At 36.1% G+C, this 27976-nt stretch overlaps 1 protein-coding gene across 1 annotated transcript; it reads left to right on the top strand.

The window, feature by feature from the left end:
• The first annotated feature begins 6685 nt into the window (after positions 1-6685).
• LOC110447211 lies at positions 6686-27743 on the top strand. Its single transcript, XM_021492751.1, has 24 exons — positions 6686-6808; positions 11034-11138; positions 11851-11934; positions 13696-13819; positions 14503-14647; positions 14983-15049; positions 15389-15494; positions 15824-15918; positions 16148-16274; positions 19145-19276; positions 19591-19863; positions 19976-20179; positions 20329-20472; positions 20796-20905; positions 21526-21653; positions 22005-22132; positions 22981-23113; positions 23328-23446; positions 23541-23684; positions 23860-24039; positions 24720-24876; positions 25305-25423; positions 25822-25935; positions 27072-27743. Exons 1-24 carry the CDS (start codon positions 6743-6745, stop codon positions 27206-27208), a joined length of 3141 nt encoding a protein of 1046 aa, XP_021348426.1. The 5' UTR covers positions 6686-6742; the 3' UTR covers positions 27209-27743.
• The last annotated feature ends 233 nt before the right edge of the window (positions 27744-27976 follow it).

A 27976-nucleotide genomic window follows, 5' to 3' on the forward strand; every position in this document is an offset into this window, starting at 1 on the left:
AGGTTTAGACCGCCTTTCATGTTTCTAGTGCAAGCTCAACAATATCATGTATAATAAAGATTCAAAAAGTGCCATCCTCCAGTTAAAGGAATTCCTTGGATTTGGGATCGATTGTCATGTTATTTTGCATAAATAGACGATCGCTTTATTTCACACAGAATTATTTTCATTATATGTCATATAATTATGCGTCTAAATTTTATTTTATTATTGTATAGCAAAACGTGACATGTTTTCAATAGTACTATTGTATGAATGATTTTAAGGTAAAAAAATGAATCTGAAAAGAAACAAGGTAAGCTTAAATAGGTGGTAGACGAAGACCGGTATTAAAGTTGTGGTCGGGCTAATTAGTATTCGTGCATCCGTGTAGGGTTCCCCCTATATTATTGTATGTAATATCAGATGAGTAAAAAGAGATGGGGTACCAGGTAAACACAGGTAGGCCAAACAGGATTTTGACTTATGACCTTAATCAAGGAAAACTATTTTTGAAACTTTTTTTTACATAATTTAACTAAGGAATTTAAAACGCTTAAATGCACTTTCTACCAATTGTATCGATAAAACAGGTATTGCCATGCTCACTGCGAACTCCAGCTTTTAATCGATCAATATGTGTCACGAAGCCAACTAACGTCTCCCGTTAACATAAAGGATCCCCGTACCACTGCCAATATCTTTAACTTTGCGTTGGAACCTGTTCATTGTGGCATTATAATATTTTTGATAAACCGTGTGTTGAAAGGATACCCTGCTGGACTTTTATGATTAAAAAACAAACAAACTAAACAAATTATTACCAACGGAGGTGCTTTGAGTATAAAAATTAGTGCGGCGAGACCAGGAATAGAACCCTTGACCTCAGATTGTTACTTTGTCACTCTCACCAACTGGGCTACCAAGTCAACGGAAGTGTTCCGGCCCAATTGCGCCACAGTTATTACCAAACCGAAATTTAAGGGAGGCTACTCTATATGCTCAAAACATAGGTGGAACTCTCTAGTGTTTTGCCTGCAGTGTGACAGGGATCATTAAGTCCGAAAAGGATGTTTTATAATAACGAACTTTCCTCCATGGTTTTTTTCTGCACTCTACGCATCTCATAAGATACCACTGAAATCATGTGCAACCAAATCGTTATGTTTGGCTTTTGTATGTTAATATGCTTGACAAATCATAAGTTCTTACTGATAATGTCAAACATTTCAAGTCCTAGGGTTGAGAATAATCCGAATATAAATTGGGGCTATAAAATTCAAGGTTATTCACCGGCTAGCTCTCGATGTGTTTATCATCGATGTGTTTATCATTCTTTCTTCAGAATAACTATCGTATATATTTCCATTCAATCATGTGTAGAACATGTGATGTTATTCAAAGTCGTGTATTTCAGTAAGTTTTGAATGATACCAATCTTATAAGATTTATTATAAAACATGATCATAATCATCAACATACATTCTATTGTACACAATGCAGCACGGAATAAAATGATTAAGAAAACAAATCGAGTCTTTGTTGTATTAACTTTATACATTATCATTATCAAATGCTGTGTATAATATTAGACACGAAAACTAGTACGTACTATGGAATTCTTAATATAGCCCCAAACACAGAAATTAGACCATAGTATTCAATGTAACTGATTGCATCATTGCGTCAGATTGTATAAAGACACTATGTATACCCAGTGTCATTTACAATTTCAAATCTAACTAATAAAAGTTAGATATTTAATAACCAGCCATCACGGGTTTGGGGACCTTTTTCTACCACATCAATATGAGTTCCTTATTTTAAACTGTATCTATTTATTTGTATTACCTGTATTTTAAAACGGAAAGGACTCATTTTACCTGCACTATACTTCGAGTCTTTGTTTGTTATTTCATTTCATTTTAATCTGTACACTGTTAAATGTTTTAGAGATGATTTTCTCATACAAATAATTGATATATCTCATTTTTCTCACGCAAATACACCGCTCAGTTTTCAGAAAAAAATCCTGCATTTTACCATATTTTTTTTTATTTTTTTTTAAACAATATTTTATTTCATCTTTTGCACACTGCATAACAATACAGTGCAGATACAACGAGTATCGGAAAACAAGCTATAAGCTTATATTAATTCCTCTCCTCTTGTGCAGTTGCAGCAATTTACATGGACATTTACACACATCATTGATGAGACGGACAAAGCATCATTAAACTAATAGAACAAATACTACAGATATACATTATTTGATTGATAGTAAATGACATTGACAACGAGCTGTTACTTAGTAAGGAATAAAAAGAAAATTGATTGATAAAGATTCCTAAGGAATCACATAGAAATAGATATATATTAATGTTAAAACATTAAATTATCTAGATATTGCACAAGCACATACATTCAGCGTTTTGTTTTCCTTAGCAACAACATGCCATAATAACCGCAATATTACAATATAATCAAGAAGAAGATGATGATGAGAATGAGGAGGAAGAGGAGGAGGAGGAGGAGAGGAGGAGAATAAAAGGAATAATAATAACAAAAATAAGATGAACGCGATTAATATTCCTCATGATTTGACTGGTCAAACTAATTTGTCAGCACAGATATGTCAATGTCCTTCTTTACAGGACCATATAAAGTTCATGAAGTGTTATCAAAGACACCTTCATCATACAAAGGAAGATACCTCAGTGATAACATTATTTACTGCATTAATGAGTTTATTACGTACAACAAAACTATGTTAAAGATGCTTTCCTGAATGTACAGGTTTTCAATAATCTCATATGTAGTTTATGTTATTTAAGAGAAATTGGCGACGAATTTCATTATCTGTTTACATGTACACATCGACCAATTCTCAATAGTAGGCAAAAACATATGTGCAGATATTATTATGAAAGACCAAACTCATTCATACATTATTCAATTATGTAACACAACATGAATTGATATCATTGGCTAAATTTATTACCGATATTAATGACATAATTAATTTACAATACTAATGTCCGTCCTGTTCCACCATGTATTATTGTCAGCCATTTGTACATATGTATTCTCTAAACTGTATTGTTTATGAGAATAAAACAACTGTCATTGTCATTGGATAGCTACAGTATCTTACCTGACATAAAGGCGTCTCAGCTGTGTTTTGATTTACCTGTACAGACAATAAGCTGGATATATTGGCATTGGATCAAATGAAACCAGCTGACTCACTATAAGGTACAGACCATCAGATTCTAAGGTCACCGTAGGTACAGGTGAATAATTAATGGGTTGGTCAACACGTAAAATCACACGTTTATTGCATATTGGAACACGGCTGTCTGTCTGAGGATGTGAATTAATCACGAAGTTCACATGTGATTAAAATATATATATCATATGGTAGAAATGGTACAAAACAGATTATAGACGTTCAATCATACACTGAATTGATATCATAAGCTTTAAATTTACCTGCAGGTTTGTTCATTTGGAGAGACGGAAGTATAACAAAAATGCTCGATAAATATTTTTTCAAAAATGACGATTTTCCAAGTTTATTGGTTTTAATACAAAAAGGATTACATTAGTTTTTAACAAAGATGTCTTTTTTTCCATTAATATTATTTTTATGTTTCGATTATCTAAAGTTTTGAAATTGTAAATTTTAGCTTTAGCAGATAGTATATTTCAAAACTGGTATTTCATGTTATGTCATGGAATAGATATCAACTATAAGGTTACGGCCAACTTTGGGGACTAACAGCCAAACAACAGAGTTAACCACTTTGTGACGTAGACTAATCACTAGAATATGAAATATGGAAGCATCCTTTTCATGACGACTCAGAAAGTCAAAAACAAGTAATATATGTTATCAACTAAGAACCATTTAAAAAGAGTAAAGTCAGACTATAGTAACGTCGATAATTGTGAAAACAGCAATGGATTGTTGATGGACCCCTACTATTGCAATACATTGTACGTTAACTGGATTTTCATGGCGTTTTTTCTAAAAGCTTAATGAACTGTGATGCACCTAAACAGAAGCATCTGTTATTCATTCTCAAACTTTTTTCATGGTACATGTACTGTACACCGTTTCTGAGATATTGTGAATTATTTGCACAAAAATAAATTTGCGATAAAACTTTGTAACGGTAACGTAACATCAATATTCCGTCGTAGGCGTCATTTTGTCCGACGTTGATTTATCGGTTGAGGTTTTCGGAAAGCAAATTAAACATAAATACCGGCTGATGATGAACAATACTTTGCTGAAAATATATAATTCATTTGAAGAACAACTGTAGGTTTGCAAAATAAGCGTTTCAACTCATGTGTTATCATGACGTATAAAACGGCATTTATTGAACGAATAGATATATACTTCCATTCAACTAAAACTCTCTTGAAACATTTCAATACGCTTAATACACTTGTGCAATCGGAGGCGTCAGATGAACATGCTTTTAAGCATTGATGAGTTTTAAAAGTTGGAATTCATAGGCAATATGAATGCCAACGTGACAAAGGAAAAAATCAATGAAGTGTCTCATATTGCCTATGAATGCCAACTATAAAGCTGTTCATTATTTGTATTCGCCACTTTGGAATGTATACAAAATAATTAATATTATTCAGCATTTATTTCAAATACTCGTCAGTGGTACCCAACGTAACAGTTTTGAGGTCAACAATCGGCTCATGCCATTCATAGACTACCTACACTGTATCAGGATTTTAAATTGTATAACATACGCATTGTTCCAAGGCGTTGTTCTTATTGCACACACTGCAGTCTACTGAGATATAGATGATGATGAGCATGTCCTCAATTACAACATCACACATCTCAACTTCCGGTGTAGTTGTTGTTTTCAAAATTGTATGATTAATGGCAAAACGGAGCTGACTAACCCGGCCAACTAATTTACGACAAGCGAGACGATATGTCGACTCACGCGCGGATTTTTACCATCCTCATGAATATATTAACGGACCATATATATTATAGGCGTGTAAAAGTACAGCCGCCCTTAACTATATATCACAAAAACATGATTATTTTACCATAAATATATCAAAATTACGAATTTGCAAAATATGGGAAAACTATTATTGTTCATACTAACGATACGTATGTTTAGGTGTAAACACATTAGCCTACCATCACATTACGGAAAAACAGGAACTGCTAAACCTTTCACCTCTCGTTGTCGCTGTTAAAAACAAAAGCGCTAATTGAATAACCGGCCTAAAATTTTATATGGATTATGTGTCTGCCGCGAACAATAGTGGATGTAGCTTAGTCAAATTACATAATTCTTCAAACGAATTTATTTGTATTTTATGTATTTGAAACGCGAAAACATATAGCATCGTTTACAAATACACAGTACGGTTTACAAATAAATACATCGTAATTCTGTTTACAAATATATACATCGTAATTCTGTTTACAAATATATACATCGTAATTCTGTTTACAAATATATACATTGTAATTCTGTTTACAAATACATACATCGTTATACTGTTTACAAATATATACATTGTAATTCTGTTTACAAATACATTGTGTATATACATTGCAATTCTGTTTACAAATATATACATCGTAATTCTGTTTACAAATATATACATCGTAATTCTGTTTACAAATATATACATCGTAATACTATTTACAAATATATACATTGTAATTCTGTTTACAAACACATACATCGTTATACTGTTTACAACTATAAACATTGTAATTCTGTTTATAAATATATACATTGTAATTCTGTTTACAAACATAAACATTGTTATACTGTTTATAACTATATACATTGTAATACTGTTTACAAATATATACATTGTAGAACTGTTTACAAAGACATACATTGTACTACTGCCTACATATATATATACATTGTAATACTATTTACAATACATATACATTGTAGTACTGTTTACAAATATATATATATATATTGTAGTCATGTTTACACTGATATACATTGCAGTAGTGTTTTCAAATATATACATTATATTACTGTTTACAAATATATATATACATTATATTACTGTTTACAAATATATATTATATATACATTATATTACTGTTTACAAATATATATATACATTATATTACTGTTTACAAATCAATAATATATGTTAAAAAGGAATGAGTTGCGAATGCATCGATAGTTTACAACTGGAATATAAAAGGAAGTCATAAAAGTTATTCTTGGGTGATCACCATTATTATTACATTGGAGTTTATGGATGTCACTCTATAACAATAGGTCAAGATCAATTCCATTGTCGTTGATCGATGATCGTTTACAACGAAAAAAGGAAATGATCGATTTTAATACATGAGATGTTCTGTATAACTAAAAACTAATTTCTGAAATTCGAAATATAGATTTAATGCATAACAAAGCTGTTCAATAAGATATATTAAATAGCTTAAAATGGTACATGTATCTAAATCAAAAACGGTAGCTGCAGTAGTTCAATTTCATATCTTATCTAAAAATAATTGTATCAGATTACAGTAATTTGATCAGTCATGGTTGGTCCAATCTGATTTGCATATAGATGCGCTGCATGATCCCTATTCGCTGGTACGATAGGGGAGGCCAGAGCGTATATGTGCTCGAACCCATCTAGTCCGTCTCAGTAGCTACAACTGGCAAGCGTTCGTCAGGCAGTGACCTCGGAGGGAGTAGAAAAAGGAGTGTTATACTGAAACATGACGGGCATGGCGATGACCACTGTGATGGTCATCTTATCAGTGGCCATTGGAATACAGACTGAGGTACGTGTATTTTGTATAACTAGTATATTGTCAATGTGAAACTTTGGTGGGATATCATATTTGTAGCTACAAAGTGTTAAAACAAAATATATAAAATTGATTTAATAACATTTTACACCGTGTATCCGTGAATCGTCAGTAAATGTTTCGATGAGTATTAATCTAATGATAATTTCAGTATTACATTATTATATATAAACTGGATTGTCATCTTGTTTTATCGAATCAAAAATTCTTACCCCTTGTTTATTTGCCACAACGGGCCCTTGAATAGAAATAAAATATTCATTATCCGGTATCATGCAAAACGGCCGGAAATCTACGGACAGTGCGTGATATACGGTATAGTTGTGGTCAGTTTATATATGTTGTACTGTGTCCACTGACGTTTTGACACGACGTCATCATTAGGCCTTTTGTTGTGATGTAGCGATGATGTATTGTTTGTAGTAGCACAGCAGAAGGCCATGGGGGAAATTTCTACAGTACACCATTGCGTAATATTTCCATTTGTGTTGCAGACCCTCTAGATAACTGTACCATCTCAACATTTTGTTATGATTCAATAAAAGCAAGTGTGAAGTAATACATGTATAAACAGTGCTACATGTACCGTTGTATGACCTCTGACCTTACTATGTACACAACAGTCACCACCTAAAGCGCATCATGGAATATATTTGAACGGAACTGTGTTGCATACCCTCATAAATGTTCAAGATAAATTTCAACCTAAAAAAAAAAGGAAGGACATTCTGCTGATATATATATATTTATCACATACTTATTGAATCTTGTTATAGTAATACAAGCAATTTTCAGACCATGAAATACAGCGTTCTGTATTGCACATGTACAAACGGAATGTTGTATTTACCTACTAGCCCGAACTACTTTTTTTATGGGAATCCCCTTGTTATGGCGAACTGAAACGTTCCGGGTATTTGCAAAAATATCAAAGTATATGAAATCTTTGTAATCGATCTCTACCAAATACGGAAGGTATGTGAAAAAAGCAAGACCACACTTGTGTTTTTCTAACAAATCAGAAAGCACTCATTTATTGCGCAGACGTATATATTCGTCCGTGCAATAAACTCGTGCTTGCTGATTCGTTAGAAAAACACAAGTGTGTGGTCTTGCATATATATCTATTACATATTTACCAGTGAAATATTAAAAAATATCAGTTTGATGGAAAAGTATAACTTCACTGAGGTGGACATATACGAAATGTGATATCTTCAAATATGATAAAAGTTTTTCCCGTCAAATTCCATATGTGTTTCACTCGTGTGACAGACTATACCACATTTTCACTCGTGCTTCGCACTTGTTAGAATGCTATTCGTTATTGCGAATAACGAATAACTGTTCAAATTTATTTCGCTTGAAATACATGTACGTATAAACGGGATTCAATGGGAAACCATTAAATATCCTCTGTATATTACCCCATTCGAACATAAATGGTTAAACTAGGATTTGTATTCAGCTAAGCGTAAAACCACCGTTTAATCAGTAAAGCTGTAATTTTACAGGTCTTCAAAGCGTTTTTGTGAGTATGCAAGGAAATCTCTTTTGACTGTGTTGAGTAGTTGATTTAATGATTGATGTACGAGAGAAATTCTTGCACTTATCATCACCAGTCAAATTTACACTAGAATGTAAGGGGGTTATTTCCGATATCGTAAATACATTGTATCTTTTTAAGTAAATATCACATTTAAATATATTAATGAATTGATTTTTTTTATTTAAACATATTTATTGCCCCAAATTTGAGCAGAGGATTAGGCACAAGTTATATCAACTTATATTATCAACGCCTTTTCCTCTAATACAGTACATATTGATATTTACATGATAGCATTTAACAAGGCATACATGCTATATTTTACAATTATTATATTTTACTTAAAACCTGTTGCTGGATTTGATGAAAAGTTGCACGTGTCTGAATACTTCTGTATTGGTATCTACGGACAGATTTTCATTCCCAAATAAAAATAAACCTAAATTTACTTGATATGTATTCAACGAGTTTATGTGTTGAAATAACATAATTCGTGCTGTATTAAAAAGTTTACATTCTAAGAAAAAATGACCAACTTCCTCACAGGAATTTCCACAAGCGCATGATGGATTATCAACAATCTTAACACGGAACAAATCATTTTTCAAAGAGCTGCACTGAATCCTGAGTTTCGTATGTAATATATTTAAATTGCGTTCGCCAAAATTATGATAAGATTGGGGAGACGAATTTGCACCACTTGATATTGCAGATTTAAAAGTATTTAAAGATGGAAATGTTCTTATTGTATTGTCGAACGAATTCCAAAGACTTAAACTCGATGGCAGAAAAGAAGAGTTGCTTGAGGAGAGTCTGAAAGAAGAAATATTGTAATCATATCGGTTCCATAAATTGTACCGATTGTTGTTACCCTCTGTGTTTGACAAAAGGGCCGATAAATAGCGGGGGGTTAAATTGTTTTTCATTTTATATAAAAAAAATCAAGTTTCGCCCTTTTCTTCTCTCTGATAATGTTTCTAAACCCCTTTCAAAATAATGAATCATTAATTGTATAAGAAGGCAGACCTGTTATAACTCGAGCCGCCTCTCTTTGAGCTTTCTCTAATTTCTCGGAATCAAAAGCAGTGCAACCATCCCATAATTCACAGGCATATTCAAAAACTGGGCAAATGAAAGATTTATACATTTTTAAAAGTGAATCTCTTTTCAACAAGTATTTGAGTTTTCGTAAAACATTAATCTTTTTCATAACCGAACTATAAACTGCCTCAACATGACTCCCCCATTTTCCATTTGAATTGAAATTTACTCCTAAATGTCTGTAAAATTTAAATATTTCCCATCAAACATCAAATCCAAATCATCGTCAATATCGTTTGCATTTGAAATAAAAAGAACGATTAAAAGAAACCAACGAACGTTTAGACCACTGATTTAAAGATTCTAGGTCCTTGTTGAGAACTGTCTGTATTTCGAAGGATGAAATAGCAGAATAAAGCAAGGATGTTTTATCTGCAAATAACCTGGAGGCCGAATCAATATCATTAATAAATATCAAAAAGAGAAGCGGCCTGAGTATTGACCCTTGAGGTACACCTGCGTGAATATTACCTACTTCCGAAAATGAATTTCCAATTAAAACTTTCTGTTTGCGCCGGTGAAGATAATTTTCGAGCCAATGCGAACTGCAGCTGTTTTTGAGGGTATACATCTATTTATAAATTCGAAAAAAATGATAGTAAAATTGTCACACGCAGTATCAACCGAGTCACTTACAGAAAACAAAACAGTCCAGTCATATCCGTCAATAAGGTCATCTAGCATGTCAAAGTCGGCTCGTTTGTATAACCACATTTTCCGTTTGTAAAGAGGTTTGGTAAAACAGGTAAATTCAATAACTACAATACAACCTTCATGATCACTTACTGCTCTATCAATAGGTAAAACTAAAGACTCTTTACAAGTAAGTGAATCTGATAGTAAAATGGGGTCAAGTAAACTAGATTTAGATGGACTAATTATTGTAGGTTAATTTATAACGTTTTTCAAGGAAAATGTGTTAATAAAATCAATAAGGACATAGTTATTGGAAACAGTTAGTAAATCAACGTTAAGATCGCCAACAATAAGTACATTTTAAGATATATCTAATGCAGTATCAATAGATGCTTTTAAGTTTTGCCAGAAAGGATTAACAGAGTATTCAGGCCTATAAACTGTACCAATTATCAGATTTGATCTGGGCAAAGTAATTTGTATCCACATGACTTCGTCACCCGGGTATTCTATAGCTGGTAAGCGACATACTTTCAGTAAATTGTTAACATAGACTAATAAACCACCCCCCGCAAAGTTTCTGTCTTGTCGAAAGGGTTAATGAAAACCGGCTATATGTAACTCGTCAGTAGATACTTTGTCATTCAAGTCTGTCTCAGTCAGGCATATAATGTCATACTCACAAGCTATGTCCTCTATATAATCTAACTTATTGCGAAAACTTCTAATATTTACATTAATGAATGTTGTTCTCTAGTCGAATTTAAAACTACAATATAAAGGAGTTGTGTTCAATTTTGTTAATATATTGTGTTTGCCACGTTTATATCACATTTTAATATAATACGCACTGCTGAATAGCACGAAGTTCATTGATTGTAATACTGAGTATTTGTTTCCCCCCCCCCTAAGGATGTCCCAGTTGACCCTTACAGAGAGATCGAGAGTGACCTCGGATTTGTTATGAACCACGGGCTGATATCTGCAGCATCTCAACGAATGGTGGACGACGCATTAGTATGGTTTGATTATTTTTATACGATAAAATCTGAAATGATAAAATTTGACTTGTTTCAACATCTATGAAATACACCAAAAGACTCCATCAAGTAAGTGGTAGTTTTATGGTGCTGGCAAAGTATACAACACTTGTTCACGTTATAATAATAATTAAAATTGCTTAGCTTCCGTAATCGTAACTCATTATTTTATTATCAAGTCTAAGGCACTGAATACCTAACTCCCAATCAGATGTAGACATGCAGATTGAAAGAACATAAATGTATTGGATATTAAATTACTGTTTCAGCAGCTACAAATGTAGAAACTGAAAAGAGAAATGGGAATTTCACTTGGTACTGCGAGTTCTTCTAGCAAAGAGAAATTGCGTTCATAGACCTAAGAACGCAATTAGATGAGCGTCATTTTGAACCATCTCCTCCCACCTAGAATGACACGAGACATCCGTTAGAAGCAAACATTTTGGTGACGTTAGGCTGTTCAAGGAATCTCGTTTGCATGGACCCACAGACACTTCAATATCGAAAATATCAGGGAATGTCTGTATTAAGGCCAATGCTAACTACTAGAATGCTTATGTAAGGATTGAACGGCATATTTTCGATGTTCATGCCGGCATGAAACTGAAGAAATGCCGTTCAATCTTTACAAAAAAACTAATATGATTTTATTTTGATTAACTTCATTGTGTATTTTTCTACACATACAGGAGAAGCTTGACGACGAATGGGCAGATGAAAACATCAATGAAATAAATACGGACATTTTAGATGACGACTTAGATGAGAATATGGTAAGTGTTTGGTATTGGTGATTATTAATTTGAATTTTGTACGTATTTTAAATGTCGTATACTTGTGAACTAATCACGATATACACTGGCACTTCCGGTACAGCTGATGGAACATAAAGATTGTTTCTGGTCTCGTCATGTTATGGCCGAGCGACCTGATGACACATGGGAGTTATGTTTTCGGTTTTACCGTCCTTCAAATACCGGTAAACACACAGGTAATAGACACAACATATCCTATGCCTATATTCTAATATGTAATTAGTAAAGGTAAATAGCGAAATGCTAAATCAAGTGCAAGAAAACGACGAAAAAAATAAAAATCGTGAGCCCGGCGGTCAAAACTGTGTTTAGATCTCCTCACAAATCCCCATTTTACCATTTAAAACAATCCGTTTGAAAATTGATCGACTTACCTCCAAAATATGACATTTGAAAGTTGGAGAAATCGCCTATTCAGTTAGCGAAACATTTGGGACGTCCAGAACTTTTGTTGAAAAACGGCTATTTTTAACGGGATATCAACGATTTTCAGGGGTAACCATCCTTGACGTGTTTCCAAATTGATATTCCCATTTCGACCGAACAATGGTCGTTCGCTTCACTAACTTCGATATGGTCAGAATCACTTCATGCATGCGTCAGGTAGCAGAAAAGTTTTTCCAGATGGGCAGCGATAGCTTTTCGACGCCATGTTTTGTTTGAACTGCTTCAGCGATCCGGAGTGAATATATGGTAATTAGTCTCGGTCACTCAGACGCTCTTTCCTTGACAGCGCTATATTATTACAAGCCACATGTTAACAGAAAAATAGTTTCCAATGTTATCATTACGAGATCTGGATAATGTCAACGTATTAATATTAAAATTAAAATTATGCCTACCACGTAACAAGTGCCATCGTTGTTTTCGAATTTCCCGGTTTCTAAATTTAACTTGGTCCCACAGACGCTTGTCAAATAAATCATGACATTTTAGGAATCTATTTAGAAACCCAAACGATGTTTATTTACACTTATTTCAATTTGATAAATTAACGAAATGTGTTACATTCTTTCATAAAACATAAATACATTTTTACTGTAAATTAAAAAAAACTTACCTGTTTTAATTTGGACCAATCGCATCTCGAGGATCTATTCAGTCGGACTATCTAAAAACATGGCGTCTGCTGTTTGTCGTCGTGAAGTCAGGGATGTTTTAAAAACTTTTCTGCTACCTGACGCATGCATGAAGTGATTCTGACCATATCGAAGTTAGTGAAGCGAACGACCATTGTTCGGTCGAAATGGGAATATCAATTTGGAAACACGTCAAGGATGGTTACCCCTGAAAATCGTTGATATCCCGTTAAAAATAGCCGTTTTTCAACAAAAGTTCTGGACGTCCCAAATGTTTCGCTAACTGAATAGGCGATTTCTCCAACTTTCAAATGTCATATTTTGGAGGTAAGTCGATCAATTTTCAAACGGATTGTTTTAAATGGTAAAATGGGGATTTGTGAGGAGATCTAAACACAGTTTTGACCGCCGGGCTCACGATTTTTATTTTTTTCGTCGTTTTCTTGCACTTGATTTAGCATTTCGCTATTTACCTTTACTAATTACATATTAGAATATAGGCATAGGATATGTTGTGTCTATTACCTGTGGGTTAATAGCGACATCGTTTTTTTTTTTTTTCATGGAATGAGAAATTAAACAATTAATATTCATAGACAAATAATTTAGACTAATATATACACTATATTCATTCATTTAGGACGACGACGACGACGAGGAAGAGACACATGGCCGATCAATCACAAAACGATTCCTGCTGAACACACCCCGTAAACTGTGGCCCAAATGTGTGATACCCTACACATTGGACATGACAACGCTAGGTATGCCACGCCGTGTAAACATTGACCCTTAAATATGGATGCTCGTATATAGAATTATGTCTGTCCATAAATCTTGCAAATTAATTTAAGGTTTTTTTATGTCCTTTTCCTAAGTTGATAAACATGCAAAATTATCAATCGTTAGCCATAACCATATGATAGACGTTTACGGGCTATTGGTTTTCAAGCTTTTCAAACACCAACATAGAAATACTATGATACTGTCATCTAGGAAATATAAATGTTATAGAAATATACTAAGTGCTTTGCTTTCACCCACCATACGTCCCGCCATGTCTGATGGTACGAGAGGTTNGGGGGGGGTAATTTCGTGGTTGTTGTGAAAATTCGTTATTTATCTAAACTTTCATATTTACAATCATGATCCGTACGCGGACACCGGTGTAAGATTGCAGATATGACATTGACACTGAAAGACACTGAAGATGATTTTGCAGATATGACAAAGTAACTCTTCGTCGTCTTCAAATCTCCTCAAATCCTGGAACCCGGACAACAGCGAGAGCTGACCAGGTGTCGCTCTCCTGTTACAATAACGAAACGCCACGTGGTGCAAATGAATTATGAAATAATACGATTTAAGTGGAAATATTTGTTTTCACACTTTTGTTTGGCTGATGTTTTACACAGCTATTGATCTCTTTATTTCACATTACTTACAGTACCGGAAAAGGTCAGCGAGATTTTATCGGCTATGTCGTTGTTTGAATATTGGACTTGCTTCCGGTTTGTTCCCTGGACGGCGACTACAGGTCAAGACTTTGGATTGGAGCACGACAATCATCTTAACTTCGGTAGACATTCAGGGTAACGATATTTTTTTATTTTTTTTATTAAATCGCTAACAGTTCTCCAGCAAACGGATTTCGTATGAAACCAAACAGCAGAACATGTTTGAAGGTTATATAGTCCTTGTAATATCTTGTGACCATAGGACAACTCTTCGTCTCGTAGCTAACGCGGTGACAGGTTTCATTTGCGGACTCCTTTCCTTTAGCATGGTTACTGACGGAAACCTATTGTAGTACAGATACATTTTATTGTAGTTTCGGTTAGGTTGACAACGAAATCCACTCGATTGTTAATTAAGACAAGCTCTTAGGTTACCTATAGAGATACCCTCTTTTGCTTTTCTCCACCAGATGCTGGTCTCACGTTGGAATGTCGTCTGCAGGAATGTCAGGCCAGAACATCTCCTGCTGCCAAGGGGTACGCGTATACATCATTTGTCTATACGACAAAACTAAAACTGTTTTGCAATTCCAGGGGTCGTTAGTTCGAATCTCAAATGTTATTATTTTTTTCCATTAATTTAAAGATCTGTTGCTTTTTTCATGGACATTATTGGGATTTCGTAGTTTCATTTACGTGATATACATGGAACGTAGACTACATGTAATTGTTATGAGATCATGGGTTTTATCCTGCAAACGTGCCGTCGTTCATTCATAATATTAACTATGTTTCTCTTTATTTTGATTTAAGTAAAACAAAGACATTTTATGTAAGTAAACATCTTATTTTTGTTTAACATTTTGAATTTGGCAGAAGAATTGTATACATGAGATCGGACATGCACTAGGCTTCAGTCATGAGCAGCAGAATCCGTATAGAGATGACTACGTTCGGATTAACTACGAAAACATCAAGCCTGGTAGGTTATCACTTTAACTGGTGGCTGCATGTATCACCTAAAACATGAGTAATATTCTTTTATATGTAACACATTCTTTAAGAAAAGAAAGCATTTATGGAGTGGATATGTAACAAGATAAATGCTGAAACGAAACAGTCTTCAGAAGATACATGTATTAATTCTTATCAATTGTTTACCTGGATTGACTATATGTAATTATATACTTCTATTCTCATTAAGAACTTCATTGCGTATATTTGAATCGTCTTATTTAGATCTTTAGTCGTTTAATATATGACACGTTTGTTTTGACATCTGACCAATCATTGTTATGTCTTACTACACAGACAACGTGTTTGCCTTCCACAAGGTGAAGGCCCACAAGAGGGCGCTGTTCCCGTGGCGGTACGACTATACCTCGGTTATGCACTACGGCTTAAAGGTAACGCGCGTAAACCACGAACATTTCGTTGTCTTTTAATGCAAAATATCTTGTTCTTGGTTAGCGATTTGCTACCTTATTTTGAAACGTTTTCTCTGCAAACCAATTAAATATGAGCTCCTTCCCCTTGACGGTGTCTTTAAAAATGTTTGACATGCTCTTTTTGTCGTCATGCATCAAAATAGACGCGTGTGTTCATGCTCATTAATGATATTCAAACATTATACAGGCTTTCAACAAGAACGGGCGCGCAGCGATCACGTTGTTGGACCCTCACATGAAATACTTAGTGGGAGAGAAAGACTCGCAGTATTACTACTTCCTGAGGGAGGCTGAGTCCGTGTACAAATGTACAGGTGAGTACGAAGTTAACGTATGCAGATGTACAGGTTAGAACAATGTTAACGTATAGAAGTGTACAGGTAAGCACGACGATAACGTGTAGACGTGTACAGGTAAGAACGACGTTAACGTGTAGAAATGTACAGGTAAGCACGACATTAACGTGTAGAAATGTACAGGTAAGTACGACGTTAACGCGTAGACGTGTACAGGTAAGAACGACGTTAACGTGTAGACGTGTACAGGTAGGACGACATTAACGTGTAGAAATGTACAGGTAAACATGACATTAACGTGTAGAAATGTACAGGTAAGTACGACGTTAACGTGTAGACGTGTACAGGTAAGAACGACGTTAACGTGTAGACGTGTACAGGTAGGACGACATTAACGTCTAGAAATGTACAGGTAAGCACGACATTAACGTGTAGAAATGTACAGGTAAGCACGATGTTAGCGTGTAGACGTGTACAGGTAAGTACGACGTTAACGTGTAGACGTGTACAGGTAAGCACGATGTTAACGTGTAGAAATGTACAGGTAAGCACGACATTAACGTGTAGAAATGTACAGGTAAGTACGACGTTAACATGTAGACGTGTACAGGTAAGCACGACGTTAACGTGCAGACGTGTACATATAAGCACGACGTTAACATGTAGAAATGTACAGGTAAGCACGACGTCAACGTGCAGACGTGTACATATAAGCATGACGTTAACGTGTAGAAATGTACATATAAGCACGACGTCAACGTGCAGACGTGTACATATAAGCATGACGTGAACGTGTAGAAATGTACAGGTAAGCACGACGTTAACGTGCAGACGTGTACATATAATCACGACGTTAACATGTAGAAATGTACATGTAAGCACGACGTTAATGTGTAGAAGTGTAAAGGTACGCACGACGTTAGCCTGTACAAGTGAACAGGTAAGCACGACGTTAACATGTAGAAATGTACAGGTAAGCACGACGGTAACGTGTTGACGTGTACAGGGAAGTACGACGTTAACGTGTTGATCTGTACAGGTAAGAACGACGTTAACGTACAGACGTGTTCATGTAAGCACGACATTAACATGTAGAAATGTGCATGTAAGCACGACGTTCACCTGTAGAAGTGTACAGGGAAGCACGACGTTAATGTGTAGAAGTCTAAAGGTCCGCACGACGTTAACCTGTACAAGTGAACAGGCAAGCACGACGTTAATGTGTAGACTACACATTAACGTCGTGCTTACCTGTTCACTTGTACAGGCTCACGTCGTGCGTACCTTTACACTTCTACACATTGACGTCGTGCTTACATGTACATTTCTACATGTTTACGTCGTTCTTACCTGTACATTTCTACACGTTCACGTCATGCTTATATGTACACGTCCGCACGTTGACGTCGTGCTTATATGTACACGTCCGCACGTTGACGTCGTGCTTCCCTGTACAGGTCAACACGTTAGTTAATGTGTAGAAGTGTAAAGGTAAGCACGACGTTAACCTGTAGAACTGTACAGGTAAGCACGCCGTTAACGTGTTGACGTTTACAGGTAAGTACGACGTTAACGTGTTGACCTGTACAGGTAAGCACGACGTTAATGTGTAGAAATGTACATGTAAGCACGACGTTAATGTGTAGAAGTGTAAAGGTACGCACGACGTTAACCTGTACAAGTGAACAGGTAAGCACGACGTTAACATGTTGACGTGTACATGTAAGCATGACGTTAACGTGTAGAAATGTACAGGTAAGCACGACGTTAACGTGCAGACGTGTTCATGTTAGCACGACGTTAACATGTAGAAATGTGCATGTAAGCACGACGTTAATGTGTAGAAGTGTACAGGTAAGCACGACATTAACCTGTAGAAGTGTTCAGGTAAGCACGACGTTAACGTGTTGACGTGTACAGGTAAGTACGACGTTAACGTGTTGACCTGTAAGGTAAGAACGACGTTAACATGTAGAATTGTACATGTAAGCACGACGTTAACGTGTAGAAGTGTACAGGTAAGAACGACGTTAACGTGTAGACGTGTACATGTAAGCACGACGTTAACGTGTATTAGTGTACAGGTTTATAGGGAAAGGTCACGTGTACCAGTGTACATGTAGACAGGGAGGTCACGTGTAAAAGTGTACAAGAGTAGTTAGGCACGGAAGTCACACGTGTACAAATTTACAAGTAGACAGGGGGCTCAGGTGTAGAAGTGTACATGTAAGCACGACGTTAACGTGTAGAAGTGTACAGGTAAGAACGACGTTAACGTGTAGACGTGTACAGGTAAGCACGGCGTAAACGTATATAAGTGTACAGGTTTGTAGGGAAAGGTCACGTGTACCAGTGTACTTGTAAACAGGGAGGTCACGTGTAAAAGTGTACAAGAGTAGTTAGGCACGGAAGTCACACGTGTACAAATTTACAAGTAGACAGGGGGCTCAGGTGTAGAAGTGTACATGTAAGCACGACGTTAACGTGTAGAAGTGTACAGGTAAGAACGACGTTAACGTGTAGACGTGTACAGGTAAGCACGGCGTAAACGTGTAGAAGTGTACATGTAGGCAGGGGAAGATCACGTGTATCAGTGTACATGTAGATAGAGTAGTCACGAGTACAAGTGAACAAGAGTACTGGTTAAAAGGAGAGTCACGTGTATAAATGCACTAAAGTACTGATAGGTAGGGAGGTCACGTATACAAATGTACAAGCAGGCAGAAAGTAAGTAATAGGTTGAAAGTATATAACAGGAAGATATAAGTGCCTATACCGATAGTATGTAAGGTTAGGATTGAAATGTCACGTGGAAAGACTTAGGGGGAAAAAGACATCACGTAGAAAGGTTTTGAAAACAATTTCACTGTAGCATTTGGTTTTTACAGATGACAAATGTCCTGACTTTACCGCTACCTGTGCCTATGATGGCTACCTGACCTACCGAGAAGGCCAGTGTGTGTGCCGCTGTATCGCTGGACTAGACTCGGCCACCAACTGTACAACTATTGAAGGAGGAGGTCCGTATCTTCTCTCCATCCCCTTTCCCTGCTTCTCTTCTCCATTTTCCTCTTCCCCATAGCCGTCTCCATCGTCTATCCACCTACTCCCACACTCCTATCTAATCCAGTATTCCCATTCATACCGTGTAATCAGGATATTCAGTTCAGATTTACATATATATTTTGATGAAATATAACGAAAACAAAAGACACATAACTTTCGTGTACCTTCTCTTCTTTAAAAGTTCGTTAATAATGTATAACATTCAAAATTAATTAACGTTTTATATTTAAAAAAAATCAAACCATCTACTGTATTGTCTATCACAAAGATAAAGCACGAAACATCAAGTGGCCTGAGGGGGGCTTCTCGATTCTGAAGGTGAAGGATGTTAAGTGTCCTAAGGGATCTGAAGTAGGCTACGTCACACACTTCGGACAGGGAAAGCGATCTCGTGACTATGACATCGCCGGAAGTGTTTCGGCGAAAGCTACCAAACTTGAGTTTTGTACTTTTAGTTCTGGTACTAAAAAGTCAAAGAAATCGATCACGTGGCCTCCTGGACAGTATTGTGTGTCACGTGCTGGAGGATCTTGCCCAGAAGGTAATTAAACTTTACTTCATGCATGAAATCTGTCGTTTCGCCATTTGTCACTCATATAGCTATGGCTGGTGTATTGAAGCCCATAACCTCCCGATTTATCTATTTGTTATAGGGTTTACGAATGGATTCTTACAGTACGCAGACGTCAGACCTCCCGTCACTTCCGGGACTTTGCCTGACGGGAACTATACACTTCACACCAAGTTTGAGTTCTGCTGTAGAAGTGACGGAAATAAAGACAACCCTATAGTGCTTCCGGTAAAACAGCCATTCCTTTTGTGGAAACGGGACAGAAAGGCTTGTCAGAAAGTCAAAGGTACATGTATTCAGTATCGACAAGCTATATTGTAAAGTAAGTTTATTGCTAATGTAAACCAAGTTCTGCTTTTACATTATTTACGACTGAAAAAATATATCACCAGAAACGCACAGCTAATAAATCTGTAATATTTTCCCATTTTGCAGGTGCTGTCGGTATTCCTCAGCATTTCGAATTTACAAATCGAAGGGCAAGAGGGGTAGCCGAGCTAAAGAGACCGTTACCACTTTTCAAGAAACGTTATAGAAAAATGGTGCTTTATGTGTGTATTTATAAACCCATACAGAAAGGTAAGCGGGTTAAAATTGTGTTGTTAATGTTCGTAAACTAGCTGGTAAAACCTTGAATACTGTTAAACAGAATTGCATTGTACACGCAGCATAAGAACTAATGTGTTGTATTTAATTATAATTTTCATGGTAACCACGTTATATTATGTATCCATATTCTTTGTTCATTTAAACAGGTCTGTGTTCCATGTTTTAATACAATTAGGGAAAGTGTAAAAAATGAATACAACTAAACATTAATGTCTGTTAAATGTTGTAAACACGAGAAATACTTGACATGTTTAATACTGTACATCACCAAAGTTGAAAAAATATCTATTAAGGTTGTGGTGGCATCATTCACTTGACGGAATCTGACTCCATTCGAGAGCTGACGTCACCAGACTATCCTGCCTCCTACCGGCCGCTCTCTGTGTGTACCTGGGTGATACAGGTATGTCATTGGTCGACACGGATTACCTAAGAATATACTACAGGGAATTATTACGATTCTCACATGGAATTCAGTTGTTCTGTTTAAATGGACTTAGAAACAGACTTTAGAAGTCTTCTCCAGTGTTACATATGTACCATGTAACCTATTCCGTCTGTGCGTATTGCAGAGTTATCTTCTATTGTGAGCAGGTATTGATTGTTACGTCATTTGTTTTGGAGAGGAATTTAATTTTTGAGAAAACGACGTAATTTCCTCACACAAACAAATGACGAAACAATCAATACCTGCTCACAAGAGAAGATAACTCTGCAATACGCAAAGACGGAATACGTGTAAGAGAAAACATGCTCTTTTATGATCAATGCGGATAGATTCAGTTGGAGTTGTATAATCTCTTGAGAGTCACACTCAACTAGATTTAAACGGTTACCAAATTTGGTTATAGATACACTATCAAAAGTGACCTTTTCAAAAAGTCTCCCTGCAACAAGCAACAGTTATATAACAAATAACACACTATACAGAGTGTGTTTTAAATAATCAATAAGCAACCCGATCATGCCCCAGTTTACAATACATTGATAATGGTATCACTAGCAGTAATGGTATTTATTCAGAGTCCTCCCAATACAACGATGTTGCTGAGCTTTCCCGAGTTTGAAATTCCGGCCTCGACTGAAGATCCTTCTGTTTGCAGTGACAAAGTAGAGATCCGGTCGTTCCTGCCAGGACAACCTGGAATATCGTATGTAATTATATGTGCTATCATTCAACCCTTCTGTTAAACAAAATGACGAGAATGTTCTTCGATGATGTTTTTATTAATGATTTTGAAATATTAAGTAATTAAATATTATTTCCATTTTGAACAGTTTTAAACTGTTTAGCATTTTTTTTAAATAAAATTATACATGATTTTTCGAGATGGTAATTGTTCGTTTAAATTCAAACATTCTTTCACGAATCATCATGCACGAATTGCGAAAAGGGGTTTTACTACTGAAAAAACAACAACAACAACAAAAACTCAAAAATGTAGACTGACGTCACGATTCCACTTTATACAGTATATTGACTGTTTTGTTGTGGTTTTAAGGTACTGTGGTAGCGGGTTCCGGTCAGCAATAGAGTCCCAGACAAACATTATGTCCCTGATCCTACACTCGATGACCCCTCAGACTGGGAGCAATCACTTCCGGGCCAGCGTTTCCCTGGCACCTCAAGGTAATTTGTTATTACAGTGCACCTTGAAACGAGGTTGTCTGAACATATATGATACAGTGGAACAAACGCTGTTGTGTGTGAGTCTCGCTAATCCGGTTTTGATGAATGCGTGAGGGAAAGTAAAGGGACTGTTGAAGTCCACATGGTTTGGTTTAGTATTGTTTAACGTCCTATCAACAGCTATGGTAATTTAAGGACGGTACCCCTGTTTGCAAGATGCATACGCGTAGTGTATACGTGTGTGTTGGGAGGCTGCGATATGTTCGTGTTTGTCTCCTTGTGATAGCGCGGAACTGATGCCGACTTTATAGTGCTATCTCACTGAAACATACTACCGAAGACACCCAGCAGGACACATTATACTGACAACGGGCGAACCAGTCGTCCCACTCCTATATTGCTGAGCGTTAAGCAGGAGTAAAAACTTCCAATTTTTACAGACTCTGGTATGTCTCGGCCAGGGGACAGAGCCCAAAGCCTTCCTCACAGGGGCGAACGCTCAACTACAGGCCAAAAGTGAGACATTGTCAAGGGAAATTCGATTACAGCTAGTATATAGTCACCTAATATATCCCCCAAGTATTTTAATCGGTTATGAATTAAAAAGAACGACGAGCTTCTTTAGGAAAGTTATAAATGACTGCATTACATGTATATAGTTTCTACGTTAATGAGTTAACTGTAATATATTTTAAGTAATGCTGTTCGTTTTAAGTGTATAAACAATAGTCAGTTATTTTCTTTCATTGTTTGTAAAGGGTTCATCTATGGAGTTTTATTGTTTTTGAATGAAATATTAACTATATGCTATGAATTTGTAGTTCATAATTTTTTTCTTTATATGGAAGGTGATGATCTGTGCTACCTTTCCGGTGACAAGGGCTGGACATATAGAGGAGATATAAACTTCACACACGACTTACAGACTTGTCTCCCCTGGCGTAACGTCACTAACTGTCACCATCACGAATTCGCGGAGGGGTAATGCAATAACTTTTAATACTTTTATTTACACATTTTTAATTTCAAGACCTGACATCTTTTGTACTTAATTCGTTATGACTTTGATTCGCATCACTCAACGTGTATGTCTTGCGCAAACTTTGTGGAAATAAATTTCATGCAAAAAAAAGATTATTTAGAGTGTTTTGTAATGAATCGTTTAATCATTGTCCGATGTACATTTTCCTCACAGTGACCGCTTTGCCGGCCTGGAGGGGAACAAGTGTCGGAGTCCCGGGCACGGTACCAGGCCCTGGTGTTACACACACGCCGAGGACTGCAGACGGGATTACTGTGACGTATGTGGAACTGGTAAGTTATAACCTCGTCATCGCCTCCATTACAGCTGACGTCACACCATTTAAATAAGAATCTTTTATATAGAGTCCATATTTCCTTCTTTTAGGAGGATGCTTTGATATCCTAGACGACTGCCTGGCCTCGAAAACTGCCGATTTTACGTACTGTTTACTTGGCCACCATATCAAGGAAGGGGTTGTCGGATGTGCACGCACGTGTGGGCTTTGTGATACTCAGAAAAGCGCACCAGGTACGTCGGTAGAGTATAATTGTTTTGTTCTGCTTATCCTCTGTAATAGATAATATCAAATATCTATATGCCTCCGGTGTCAAGTTAACAGTTTTCCTATTTCTTCGCTGTTGTATAACTACTACTTTATACTGACTGAAGTAGGATTTATGAGTGATTAATGTCATTATACCAGCGTCATCAATACGATGTAGCAGCCCGACACCTCCCATTGATGGAAAACCTCTGGATGCGCTGAGGGCGTCCTATCGTGTTGGAGAGAACGTCCACTTCCGGTGTATGAATGGAGGCAACATCCGGAGCCAGACATGCCTGACGGACAGCACATGGGCAGGAGAGGGACGGGTCTGTCAGGGTAGGACGGGATTTTGTTAATTTACATTATATTACAAGTGTATAATGGAAACAGAAATTATGAATTTGTGTTTTTTGCTTAGATTTTTTGTTTTTGAAAAATTAAACAGACAAGTTATGATCGTTTGCAAAATCTGCCATCTTTGATTTTAAAGTTTCCAATCCCATAATGATGTCCACAACAATACTTAAATTTATATCTCGTACTTACCGACATATTTTAGAAAAGGAAAACATCTTACCTTCACGCTATCTACGAACTGATTACTGTATATGCAATGTACATTTTACATTTCCATATACTTGTATGCGTAATCTTAAGTTGACAATGCGCGCAAACAATAAGTCTCCGAAAAAGATACAATGTGGTACACTGCTTCTGAAATCAAGGACGACACCGACCTCAAACGTTTTATCGACCAATCGACGAGCCAGATGCAGTGAGTGACACGCTGAAACTAGCTTAAATGTCAGTTTGATAAACAATTCCTTCGTTATATGAAATTATGAAAATCGGAATATTTTCATTTTTTTCTTGCCCATCGAGATTTGACGAAACACAGATTTTGAAGTCCTATCGTCCATGTTCTGAATTTGCTCCTGATCTTAGGAAGCATATTCAATATAGATTCTGAGTGATTGACTTTATCAAACATATACATTACTGTTGTGTCGTGGCAGTTTGTCCTGATGATTGGCGGATAATGGGTGACCACTGCTATAAGTACTTCCCGGACCCTGTGAACGAGACGGAGGCTGTCAGACGGTGTGGGAACGAGAAAGGTCAGGTTGCCATGGCAAAAACGACCTACGAGCGAGACTTCATTTACAATCTTCTGTAAGTTAACTGCAATTATGCGACGTTACTTACCATACAACAGGTTTACACACAATATATGCAAATGCTAATTTTTGATTAAGTATGAGTTTCGGCACCCATTGGCTTCTTCATGACATTCTGGTTTCCTTTCATGCTCGTAACTAAAAAGTTGAACTGTACAAGCACAAACAGTGAACATTGTACATTCATGCTTCTAAGTTTAGACAATTCCGATTTCCGACCTTTTGGCTCCTAGCATCACTGATGAGTCCTAAAAGGACGAAACATCTGTATGATAAAATATGATTTATTTTTTCGCGTACGGTATCTATCACCAAATTTCCAGGATGCAATATTATTTGTGTGTGTTGCGTTCATTTTTCATAAAGTAAACTGACCCTTAATCTTTTTATTGACTGTACTTAAATTAATTTCACACTCAACAGACTGACCAACCCTCACGATATCTGGTTGGGACTCGGTGACAAGCGATCAGAGGGCACACTATTGTGGACAGACGGCACCCCATTGGACCACGAACAATCAGGTTTACACTGGAATAAAGGTGCGTTAATCCAGTCGTGTTAATCAGGTACTACATTATTGAGAATGTCGATTATTTTGCTGGCAGTTAAAAAATGAGTCAGTTAATTTGTACCCATTTATTGAGTACGTATTGTCCCATATATATGCTTCAAACAGATACATTACTACTTTTTAAAATACACATTTGAAAGAAATCGGAATATCTGATAGCCTCTGTTAATCGGTAAGTTATGTACGTACGTTATAGTACAATGGCACATGAAGGTTTCACCATTCCGTCATATACTATTCCTATCAGGTGAACTATTTTCATTATCATTTATTGATTAAAATAGAGGGATGACAACCTTATCATTTCGATATGATGGTAGAATAAATGTAATCCCCCTATAAAGTTTTAACACATTTTCCCCCCAGGCAAGGTGACGAACAAACGAAGAAAAGATTGCGCCAAAATGAACAAGAGTAGAAATTTGGTGATGAGGAAATGTTCTGCGAAAGAAGCTTATGTTTGTCAAACCCCCATCATCTGTAAGTTTATAATACATGTAGAAATGCTTGATGTTTTCGTAGTTATAGAGCATCAATTAATTATTGATTTTGACAAACATTCTGTATAACTACTGGAGCCCATTGACCTTTCACCTTTATCTCAAACATTTCTGATTATAACTGCACCATATTGTACAGAAAAATCGCGTCTCAAAACAAGCATATTATGGAAATGATACGTATTTGGTTAAATAATCAATAGTACATAGCAAAAGATATACAGATGGTGTTGTCTGCTTGCTGGTGTTTATAAAAATATATTTTTAAGAAAAAGAAAATACAAAAGTCAGATTATCGGTATTCCAATATGACTGACAGTGCATCTTATTTATGTTTACATCTTATTTATGTTTACATCTCATTTATGTTAACATCTTGTTTATGTTTGCATCTTATTTATTATCGTTATTTGAAATCAAAGATACCACATATCCTACTTAAGTTTGAAATCAGACTCACATGACTCTTGTATAATTCAGCCAGCTTCTCAGGTGTTAAAATGAATCGGTACCACAATATTTTACCAACAGGGAACATCTGCTCAAAAGGTTCGTAACAGCATGATGTCTCCTGTTATGAAAGGATGTCGAAGATCAAAAATGTAAAAATAACAGAACATATCCTTCATCGTTGAAAAGTCATATGATAATTAAAAAAAGTAGTTCATTATGATAACCCTTATCATACACTCGGCTTTATTAAAGCTTATCGGGTAGAACATTCCTGTTAGGCCATCCGCTGTTAAACAACACACATATATCATCAAAGCATTGTATTCAGTACAGACTCTGATATGGAAATAAAAAAGTGAGGTTGATATGTTATTGCTTTAGAAAGGAAAACCCGCAATCAGGAAGTTAATGTCGTCACATTATAACAAACATGCATGCAAGTCATGGTAAAACTAGATATAGAAATGTATGGTGAACATGTTTTATAACTAGTGCAGTGAAATGGGTTTCCAATGTTGATCATATAGACGCAAAATTGAATGAACCATTACCATAAGGATTTCATACTGATGACTTAAGGTTTGTTTTTAAAACATTCTCCTTATTTTGTCATTATGATTCTTAGCTTGTGTGTGGCTTTTAAGTCTGTGCTCCGCTTTCCAGTTCCTTCTCAGTGCCATGATGAGCGAGATGACTGTGCGGAACTCCTTGACGGTCTTCCTACACTTTGCACTGACTTCCGAGGATTCGGTGTGAGATCTTGTGCTGCCACCTGTCGGGAATGTGAAAGATCACTGTAGGGATGGAGAAGAGCTAGGTGGATATATTTATGTATTTTGTCCCGGACTATGTGATAAAATGGATGCTAAATCGAATGACGAAGAAGAAAGGAAAACGGTACAAGATAGTCGTACGGCGAAGATAATCATACTCGCTTAAATTATATTTTTAGACGCATGTTTGCATATGTAAATAAACTCTGAATATGTTATTTTCATTAAAGATTACGGACCTTGCCATTAATTCACGTCAATCTCCTGGGGTGTTATGTTCCTTTATGTTTGTTGTGTGTGCTTTACTGGTCTGTACGTCGCTTTTTCTAGCGAATAATTATGTTAACAATTGCTTTTATAACGACATAAATGTTCAGAGTTAACATTGCTATCTGCACCTAGTCTAATTATGCCGGAGTAGATGTTACCGAACGTCTCTTCAAACGAATTAAGACGAAACTTCATATCTCGAGAATCAAATCTTTTTACAATTGTGATTTTTATTTTTATGTTTGTATTCAATCAAGATAATATTATCGTAAGTCGTCCCTCTTGATCCTGTTTTAAGTATGACCTATTTTGGTGAGACTGTGGTATCCTGAATTTGAAATTTAATAGGGTATATACAATCGATATGGTCACTGTATTTCGTTGTTTATATATAGACACATATACCACATGGTCGATATATCTTAAGTTGAATTTTAACATTTTGCAACATTTTTGTTACCAGTCCTAATAGGATGGTCAATCATTGCAGCCTCTCAAGAAAATAGAAAGAAATCGGCCAGGAAA

Source organism: Mizuhopecten yessoensis, unplaced genomic scaffold (assembly GCF_002113885.1).
Source record: "Mizuhopecten yessoensis strain PY_sf001 unplaced genomic scaffold, ASM211388v2 scaffold3235, whole genome shotgun sequence".
NCBI lineage: Eukaryota > Metazoa > Mollusca > Bivalvia > Pectinida > Pectinidae > Mizuhopecten > Mizuhopecten yessoensis.